The following is an 11,741-nucleotide window of genomic DNA, read 5'->3' on the forward strand; positions in this document are numbered from 1 at the left end:
GACACTTGAAATTTACATAATAAAAATACATGTTCAAACTTGTTTGAATGGACTTTGATCTTAAAATAATTTTACACGTGTCAGCTATTCTCAAAAATATGTTGAAATAGATTTGACCTTGAAAAATATGATATCATCATCTTGTAACAAGTTCAAACTTGTTTGAAATAATTTTACATGTGTCAAAACACGTGACCGGATGCTAATATTTTTTTATGATTAGCAATGTAATATGACACTTGAACGTGTTAGATAATAATTTGCAAATCTGAATTCCAAGAAAAGAATATTATGAGTCAGCAATTTTCAAGAATATGTTGAAATAGATATCATCTAACCTTGAAAAATATTGTAATTTGACACTTTAAGTATACACGATAAAATTCAAGATACGTGACAGGATGTTAATATTTTTTTATGATTAAGCAATGTAATATGACACTTGAAATTTACATAATAAAAATACATGTTCAAACTTGTTTGAATGGACTTTGATCTTAAAATAATTTTACACGTGTCAGCAATTTTCAAGAATATGTTAATTTGACCTTGAAAAATATGATATCATCATCTTGTAACAAGTTCAAACTTGTTTGAAATAATTTTACATGTGTCAAAACACGTGACCGGATATTAATATTTTTTATGATTAAGCAATGTAATATGACACTTGAAATTTACATAATAAAAATACATGTTCAAACTTGTTTGAATGGACTTTGATCTTAAAATAATTTTACACGTGTCAGCAATTTTCAAGAATATGTTAATTTGACCTTGAAAAATATGATATCATCATCTTGTTACAAGTTCAAACTTGTTTGAAATAATTTTACATGTGTCAAAACACGTGACCGGATATTAATATTTTTTATGATTAAGCAATGTAATATGACACTTGAAATTTACATAATAAAAATACATGTTCAAACTTGTTTGAATGGACTTTGATCTTAAAATAATTTTACACGTGTCAGCTATTCTCAAAAATATGTTGAAATAGATTTGACCTTGATAAATATGATATCATCATCCTGTTACAAGTTCAAACTTGTTTGAATAAAAATACATGTTCAAACTTGTTTGAACATGTTTAAACTTGTTTGAATCGCATTCGATCTTAAAATAATTTTACACGTGTTATGAGATTAGATAATAATTTCTGCTGGTGGGGGATTTTTGGAGTGGTGGTAATCATATAAAAAAGGCGCTCGACATTACGGTAATATCAGTTTTCATTAAATTTTCATAATATTAATCAAAATGAATAGAGCAGAATTAAAATTTTTCATAATATTAATCAAAATGAATAGAGCAGAATTAAAATTATTTGATAGTTGTTTAGTGCGACCATGCATAAAAATGGACGACTTACCACTGAAAAAAAAATTAAAAATACTAAAAATGGAGCGGATTCTAACGAAACATGGGCCATCAATAAAAGTTTCACTGGATATAAGCCTAGATAGTACAGAAAACGAGTGGGTTTTTCTACCATCTAGGTTTGCAGTGTTGACGGACAACATGATTAAGTTATTTAACACAAAACCGGGGTATTTGATGGTGGAGGAGAAAATTGGAAGAAGTCACCAACTGAGACTGCGCCTATTCGAAGACGATGGTGATAGTGATGATGATGATGATGATGACTATGTTCAAGAACATCAAAATTTTTAACAAATCATTCCTATATTGAATTTTATTACTGCAAGATATATATATTTTATTGTTATTGTTATAAAAAAATTGTAAAGTTTAGGTTTTTGATATTTAAAAAAAAAAAAAATAATACTAAATAAATTATGGATATTTTTGTAAAAAATGGTGTTTATTTCAATTCATTACAATTATGGGGTACAATATCGCTACAAAATCATATTGATCTGTTTCAAAATTCGGAGATGATTTACCCAGAATATTTTAATGTGAGTATTGTTTGATAAGATCTGTTTAGAAAATTGTAGCCAAATATTTTTATAGATGGAATTTTATCAACTTATGGAGGCATGTCGTTGGAGTATACCTACAAAGTTAATCGACACATTACGGTATTCTTATTTAGAAGTTGATGATTGCTTTCATATTGCTGCATTTATAGTAAGAAATTGTTTGGATGCAATCTTATTTGTAAATTATGCGAAAAAGTTCAACTACTTTAAAAGAGATTTCAATCAGTTTGAAATATTACTAAATGAATGTTGTGATGATCTTACTCATGGAAGTAACTTGAGAAAAAATTGGGGTACATACGATATCCGCCGAAAACAATGGATTGGTGATAGTGCTAGACATGATGAGAGAATGTTTTTATGGTATGAACAAATAGATCCTAAAATTCTCTGTAGAATGCTATACCAACAAATGGATGGTGGAAATATACCGAAATGGTTCGAGCCATGGATATGTGCTACAAATTGTAATGAAATAGACAGATGTGATTGTGGAAGAAATAGTGATGATCATGATTGTATATAGAAATAAAAACATGAATATAATTGTCTATGATAAGTTTTTTTAAAAATGTGTTTGTATTTACAATAAAAAACACCTATAATTTAATTAATCATTGTTTTGTTTTATCTATGAAATGACCTCACCACCTTATTTTCAGGTTATAAATACACCTTGTTTGTGATAATTATATTCGCACCATCAAGTAATTTTGAGTAATAAACATGAATCAAAAAACATTTGTATTACAACAATATTTTTATATTGTTTTGTGTTAGTTAAAAATTGCTTCAATAAAATTTCATGAACCTAGTCTAATATATATTCATATTAAAAAATACATTTCCTTTTTTAAAACACAAATATGTTCACAAAAGCGGTCCACTATGACAAAATTTTTTTGTTACAAGTATGTTCACAAAAACTTTCCACTATAAAAGGAGACTTTTTTATCAATATATGAATCATGTAAAGAGTCGAACCCTAACCACCTGACTTTAACGTTAGATCCATGTTTAGCTAAGACCTTTTCCACTAAATAAATGTTTGGATCGTGAACTTTTTGTAATTCTTCAGCATAGAAACCACCCTTTATATCTTCGTTGTTGTAATCCTTCAATAAATATGTTCTTGGGTTTGTAAGTTTCACCTCGTGAATGGTGAATATTTCTGGTAACTACTCCGATTTTATAAGTTTTTGTTAAAAACTACTCCGATTTTATAAGTTTTTTAACAAAATTGATTTGATAACTGCTTTAATACTCTGATTTTTTCAATTTTTTTTTAATAAAATTGTTTTTATATCTGCTTTAATACTCTGATTTCTCAGTTCATATCTGGTTCATATCCAAATCTAACGGGACAGGAGAAAGAGAATTCTCAAGAATATGTTGAAATAGATAACATCTAACCTTGAAAAATATTGTAATTTGACACTTTAAATATACATGATAAAATTCAAGACACGTGACCGGATGTTTATTTTATTTTTTTTATGTTGAAATAGATAACATCTAACCTTGAAAAATATGATATCATCAACCTGTTACAAGTTCAAACTTGTTTTAATCGACTTAAAATAATTTTACACGTGACCGGATGCTAATATTTTTTTATGATTAAGCAATGTAATATGACACTTGAACGTGTTAGATAATAATTTGCAAATCTGAATTCCAAGAAAAGAATATTATGAGTCAGCAATTTTCAAGAATATGTTGAAATAGATTTGACCTTGAAAAATATGATATCATCATCTTGTAACAAGTTCAAACTTGTTTGAAATAATTTTACATGTGTCAAAACACGTGACCGGATATTAATATTTTTTTATGATTAAGCAATGTAATATGACACTTGAAATTTACATAATAAAAATACATGTTCAAACTTGTTTGAATGGACTTTGATCTTAAAATAATTTTACACGTGTCAGCTATTTTCAAAAATATGTTGAAATAGATTTGACCTTGAAAAATATGATATCATCATCCTGTTACAAGTTCAAACTTGTTTGAATAAAAATACATGTTCAAACTTGTTTGAACATGTTTAAACTTGTTTGAATCGCATTAGATCTTAAAATAATTTTACACGTGTTATGAGATTAGAATAAAGGTTTTATTTAATAAAAATCTTATAAATATTTTTTTTTATTTATTAATGATTAAAATTTACATTTTAAAAAAAATTTACAGAAAAAAATTATTATTATGAATCTGAAAAAACACACAAAGTATTGGTGACACTACAGTTCAATAAATTCATCAAATCCATTCCTATAACGACCTGCATTCATAGAGAAATTTTTCATTATTACAACAAATCCATTTGGTGAACTCCAACAATGTCGATATAAATCATGAAATTTTTGAAAATTCATATCAGAGCCAACATGATTGTAGAATATGTGTTTTAGATTCATTTCATCCGTTTTGAATAGCACCAAGCAATTAACATTGCCCCTTATGTTATGCTTTAGAACACGTGCGTAGCTCTGACATAGGTAGAAACAATCAATTTTTCGATGACGATCCATACTAAAGTATTCTCTACTTCTCTGTTGTGAATGACAGCTCACATCATCAAAAATGAAAAGACTTTTTTCTCGAGCTTCATTCAGACTAGGAATTTCACTAGTATCACTAAGTGGAAAAATAGCCAACCCCTTCCACTAATTTTAAAGTCTCTTCTAGTAATTGATATCTCGGTTGGTAAACAGATTTACTGTACACATAAATGTTTTCAAAGCGTAAACCGTTTTCATCATAAATTAAATTCAACATAACATTGGTTTTACCACAACCACTAGGGCCACATATTATTGTTCATAGTGAATCTGAAAATAGACGACCATGATATGTTTGTGTGTCTGTATTTTCTGGTAATAAACACTCAGAGCAGGTTGTTGTTTATGAAAATGCAATGTAACTAAGACTAAAATTTCAATACAACCCAGAGCACTTTACGATATAGATCTACATGCGTATGCTAAACAATTTAAAATTCCGTATTTTTGTGGTGTTTTTATGTGTGACACCCTACCTAAAAGATCATATAAATATGAAACAGGAATTATCAACCATGATGTATCCAAAAATAGTGTTACACACTGTACGGTATATAAAAAGTATAAACTGCAAGCTTTGGTAACTTAAAGCCATCATAGGAAATAATTAAATATTTTAACTGATGTGACATTCAATATTATTTTGCAATCACAGTTTTAATATTACGATTGTGGACATCTATGTATTCTAACCTTGAAAAATATTGTAATTTGACACTTTAAGTATAAATAATATTAAAAAATTAGATGATTATGTATTTTGTTTTAATATAAAATTATAATTTTTTAAATAAAATTTTTTTATCTAATCTATAGTACAAGTTGATTTATTATATTCCATATAAAGAGCATATTATATGGGTTGATTGATGATGCTTGTTAGATTTGAAAACCTCTTTCTAAACAGACCAGTATTAAACAGGTCAAAACCAGTATTAAACAGATACAGACCAGTATTAAACAGGTCAAAACCAGTATTAAACAGATACAGACCAGTATTAAACAGGTTAAAACCAGTATTAAACAGATACAGACCAGTATTAAACAGGTTAAAACCAGTATTAAACAGGTCAAAACCAGTATTAAACAGGTTAAAACCAGTATTAAACAGGTCAAAACCAGTATTAAACAGGTTAAAACCAGTATTAAACAGATACAGACCAGTATTAAACAGGTCAAAACCAGTATTAAACAGATACAGACCAGTATTAAACAGGTCAAAACCAGTATTAAACAGCTACAGCCCAGTATTAAACAGATACAGACCAGTATTAAACAGGTTTTCACCGATTTTACTCCGATTTTCGCCGATTTTACTCCGGTTTTACTCCGACTTTCACCGATTTTACTCCGGTTTTACTCCGGCTTTCGCCGATTTTACTCCGACTTTCGCCGATTTTACTCCGGTTTTACTCCGGCTTTCACCGATTTTACTCCGGCTTTTTAATTTTTGATAAAGTTATTATAAACTTGTTATTTAATTATATTTGTTTTCTTCAAGTAATGGATTATAGATAGTATTTCTCTTCTCATGTTTGTAGAATGTAGTCTTCTTAATTTATCAATTATTATATTACGATCACTATTGGAATTAATATTTTTTTTTTCATAAGTTTTCAATACTAGGTTGAAAAAAACTGTTTAATACTGGTTTTGACCTGTTTAGAAACAGACCTGTTTAGAAAGAGACCTGTTTAGATACAGACCTGTTTAGAAACAGACCTGTTTAGAAAGAGACCTGTCTAGAAACAGACCTGTTTAGAAAGAGACCTGTTTAGAAAGAGACCTGTTTAGATACAGACCTGTTTAGAAAGAGACCTGTTTAGAAACAGACCTGTTTAGAAAGAGACCTGTTTAGAAAGAGACCTGTTTAGAAACAGACCTGTTTAGAAAGAGACCTGTTTAGATACAGACCTGTTTAGATACAGACCTGTTTAGAAAGAGACCTGTATATTTATTGAAGGATAGCACCAACGAAGATATAAAGGGTTCATATATTGACAAAAAAGTCTTATTTTATAGTGGACCGTTTTTATGAACATACTTGTAACAATAAAAAATTTGTCATAGTGGACCGTTTTTGCGAACATATTTGTGTTTTATAAAAAAAAAAAAAAAAAAAAAAAAAAAAAAAAAAAAAAAAAATATCACATTGTAAAAATATTATTTTTATTGTAAAATTTTATCTATAACATATAAAAACAGAGTTGTATTATAATAATATTTAAAAAATATATATTTATAAATTATCGAAAATACATTATAATTATTATTCTGAAAAGTATAAAAACAGAGTTGTATTATAATAATATTTAAAAAATATATATTTATAAATTATCGAAAATACATTATAATTATTATTCTGAAAAGTGTCCATTGTCATCATCATTATCTTTCTTCATAAGATAATTTTCAGTCATTTCTTTCACTTGAACATAGTCGGATAACTCGTTTGATGTAAATACACTGTAGTAAGATTGTTCAAAAATGGATAGTCCTACAATTCCATCTGTTTGTCCAGAGTGGATATTTTTTAAAATCCAGTTCCAAATTTGTTTGTCTTCATCGTCTGATGATGGGGAAAATTTCACTTCTAAGTCCATTTGTTCTACCTTATCAATAAGGTAGTTTAAAGTTTCCGGTCGACCACATTTAATTGCCATATTAACCAATGTTTTAAAATACTTTGTTAACACATTGTTTAAAGTACTTAAACTACAATTATCTTTAATCATATTAACAATACAGTTGTTATCACTATTATGATTACCAAAGTCTTGCATTTTGTATGTTTAAACTAACACTAAATTGTTTTCTACAATAATTCTACCTAACGATCAGTTTTTTTTTTACACCCCCCACCACTACTCTATCAATTGTTCATGCGCACTACTCTATCAATTGTTTGTACACCTATCACAATACCAAACCACTTTGAGGATCATCACAACAACAGCAGGACACATTTCTGAAACAACAGCAAAAATTAGCTAAATATTAAAAACAAAAAATATAAAATACTTACACTCAACAAATAATGCTATAGTGGCCCCATGGTTTTGTTTCACATGAATTGTGAGTAATGTATCGTTTTTGGTCAAATGGTGATAAGCCCACTTTCTGCTGTTTGATGGTATGTAAGCGGTGTCGCTTGGATTGGATGCTTTGCTGAACATGGTAAAAGTTACGGTTCTCAAGCAAACACCGCTTATAGTCCTCAAAAGTAAGTTTTCGGATAGCTGACTTCTTGAGACCCTTGGATCGTTTAGTCTCTTTTTTATTTTGCACCCGAATAGCATACATTTTGCTACGTAATCCGACAAATTCTAGCATAACATCACCATTATTTTCATCGGACATTAAACCCTTGACTTTCTTATTACGTAGTGGCATACCATAGATGTTGTCGGGTGCATAGTCAGCCGTATCAAAACGATTAATATCCTGTTTCATGACCTCATAGACGTCAGTATTTCTCACGCTATAAATTAGACTATCGGTGTCTGTGTATAATAACCTGACATTTGTGGGGTTGTACCGTTGGTACATATAGTTGTAGTGGAAGTCATACACAAACGTTTTCGATACGTCTAAAATTGTGAAGCCTATGTAGATGGGTTTGTTGAAACGTCTCATCTAACGTCCAATTCCCGCCCCCCTTTAACCCCCTTTAACCCCCACTTCCAAAACCACGCCCACAAGACGCAGAGGATTTTCTTTCTTTAACATCAACATCTTTTTGAATAAGCGGATGTTCCGCTTATTAAGTATCATCCATCGCTCAGCTTCCTCCACCGTCTTGATGAGCCTCAACGCTCTCTCCACTTTCTTCATCATATCAGTGCTACCACCTTGAGGTACCACGTTTAGCGTCTGCATAACATTTCGTTCGTAGGTGTCCATCTTTCAAAAAATTATATTTAAGTTTCACAATAATATTTAAAAAATTTTACACTTACCGTTATATTTTCAAATACTAAGCAAAATATACGTTACCGAACGTTCAACACTAAAGTTAACTTACAACTGAGTAATATTTGTTTTTTGTATAAAATATATAGACTAAGTTTAGAATAATAAATATACCAAAAACAAAATAATAATAATAATAATAATAATAATAATAATAATAATAATAATAATAATAATAATAATAATAATAATAATAAAACCCCACGGGGACAACTGGTAGCCCTAGTTGTTCGGGAATTGGCGCTCCCGGGACCCGAGCCAACCCACTTATGATGGTGAATAAAAGGATTAAAAGCCTCGGAAAACAACCGCTGCCTGGGGGTTATCGCCAGGGCACATCTGGAGCCACCGCTGGATGTGACAGCATGCGACCCGGTGGTGGTGGGTTGATGATCAGGCGGCCACCCATCACCAAAGAAGCTACAGCCGACGACGGACGAGACACCCGTGACGATTTGCCTGTGGATGTTCCATTACCGCAAACGGAAATGGCCACCGCAGACAATTCTTCCAGGAGACGCATGAAGTGGACAGACGAAATGAATCAGTTCATACTGCGAACCTACCTGGAAGTGACCCGACTTGAACAGGATAAAACCGGATACAGACAAAAACTATACCAACAATTCACACAAAAATACACAAAGCTTACACACATCACAGAACAGCGACTCGCCGATCAACGCCGGACAATTATCACACATACACTCATTCCCCTTACAATACAAAATCAAATTAGACAACAAGTTCACCACCAAACACACACCATACACAACACAGGCATAATACACATGGACACACAGACAACACAAACAGCCGAAAATAACAATAGTAACAATAGCAACGATAACACATCCATCACACATATCCAAAACTCACTTAACACTGCATTGGCGGAATTCACAAATTTAGACCCCACACAGAAACACAAACTACCAAAACTACACCATTCACGCAATCTCACCAACATAGTCAACACGCTTAACAATTACATTCTACCACAATACTTATCACAGGACACAACATTTACAGATTTACACAACATCATTTACTGCGGAGCTGTTGCAGCAGTTAGGTGTAATGGTCTCAAGGTAACATCACCCTTAAACATACGAAACACACGCACTTCACAAACACACGTACCGGCTTGGGAAAAGCGTTTAAATTCTCGTATTACGAGTATAAGGCGGGACCTAGGCCGGATCACACAATACATACAAGGAACGCGTACACAAAAACTCACCAAACACATACAAAACATCAAAACAACATACAGAATACACTCCAAATACGATGTACATAACACCGCTCTAGAGGAATTTAGGGATACCCTACACCAAAAACTCACTGTATACTCTACACGACTCAAACGATACAAAGATGCACACAAACGAAAAATACACAACACTCAATTCCAATACAACCAAAAGTTTTTCTACCGATCACTCACACACAACAACACACCACAGCACGATACACAACCACCCACAGAACACTCACTTTTTACATATTGGTCTGGTCTTTGGTCCGAGGAAGTTCAGCACAATGCTGAAACCTGTTGGATCGGAGACGAAATCCACAAAACAAACAACATTACACTCATGACAAAAACAACAATTACTACAAAAGACATACACAACGCTACACAACACTTACACAATTGGAAGAGCCCTGGCGTGGATCAAATACACAACTATTGGCTGAAACACTTTACATGCACACACGAACACCTCGCAAGACATTTTACAAAATTCATACAACACCCTCACACAACACCTCCTTTTCTAATGAAGGGCATCACTTATATGATACCGAAGGATAACGATGCAATAAATCCAACAAAATACAGACCCATCACATGTCTATCTACACTATACAAGTTAATCACTTCATGCATCACACAAAAAATTTACACACACATTACAGACAACAACATTCTCGCAGAGGAGCAAAAGGGCTGTCGGAAACTATCAAGAGGTTGTAAGGAGCAACTCATTATAGACTCGGTGGTGACCGAACAGGCCAAACACAACAACAGAAGCATGTACACAGCTTACATAGATTACAAAAAAGCATTTGATTCCGTGCCGCATTCCTGGCTTCAGAGAGTATTGAATTTATACAAAATTGACGAACACATTATACAATTTTTAACACACGCCATGTCGTTATGGACAACCACTCTAAATTTAACACACAATAGCACGACCATCACCACAGATACCATACACATTAGACGAGGTATCTTCCAGGGAGACTCATTGAGCCCCCTTTGGTTCTGTCTCGCTCTTAATCCACTATCACATATACTCACAGATTCGGGATGCGGTTTCAAGGTAAAGTTCGACAAAGAATTCCATAAAATATCTCACCTTTTTTACATGGATGACTTGAAACTGTATGCCTCCACACAAACACAATTAACACATTTAATGCGACTGACTGAAATATTCTCTGCTGACATCCGGATGGAATTCGGTACTGACAAATGCAAAACACAACACATACATGCTGACCCAGGAACGCCTGTTTTATTTGACCTGCAAAATGGTGGTGTCATTAGCCCCATGGAGGAGGGACAATTTTACAGCTATCTTGGTGTGCTGCAATCACAAGGCATCCCACACACAGATATAAAACAAACACTTACACAACACTACATACAAAGAATTCAAAACATACTCAAAAGTGGTCTTGATGGTAGAAATACCGTTAGAGCCATCAACACATACGCTACACCATTTCTCACATATTCCTTCGGAATCATAAAGTGGACAAACACAGACATTAAAAACATACAAATTAAAACACGAACAATTATGACAAAACACAGAATACACCACATACACTCATCATCAGCCAGGTTGGTTTTACCACGGTCTTTAGGAGGACGTGGTCTCACAGATATCCAACTATTACACGATCGCCAGCTCCATAGCCTACGCGAGTACTTCCAATCTAAAACACACACATCACACTTACACAATGCCATAACATCCGCAGACAAGTCATACACGCCACTTAACATGCACACAACACAACACTCTCTTCCACCAACCAAAACACAACACACATCCACAAACATGCAGACATGGAAAACGAAGGTTTTACATGGAAGGTATTTTCATGAGCTTAGTCACGACTGTATTGACCGAGAGGCTTCGCAAGCCTGGTTGACCAAGTGTAATATCTTTCCGGAAACCGAGGGCTTCATGTTTGCAATACAGGATCAAATCATACATACACTGAA

General features: G+C 32.3%; 1 protein-coding gene across 1 annotated transcript; it reads left to right on the forward strand.

Annotated features, from left to right (window-relative positions):
- Positions 1 to 1,880: 1,880 nt before the first annotated feature.
- LOC123296840 lies at positions 1,881 to 2,492 on the forward strand. Its single transcript, XM_044878514.1, has 2 exons — positions 1,881 to 1,925; positions 1,981 to 2,492. Exons 1-2 carry the CDS (start codon positions 1,902 to 1,904, stop codon positions 2,473 to 2,475), a joined length of 519 nt encoding a protein of 172 aa, XP_044734449.1. The 5' UTR covers positions 1,881 to 1,901; the 3' UTR covers positions 2,476 to 2,492.
- The last annotated feature ends 9,249 nt before the right edge of the window (positions 2,493 to 11,741 follow it).

Source organism: Chrysoperla carnea, chromosome 3, assembly GCF_905475395.1.
Source record: "Chrysoperla carnea chromosome 3, inChrCarn1.1, whole genome shotgun sequence".
In the NCBI taxonomy this organism is placed as follows: domain Eukaryota; kingdom Metazoa; phylum Arthropoda; class Insecta; order Neuroptera; family Chrysopidae; genus Chrysoperla; species Chrysoperla carnea.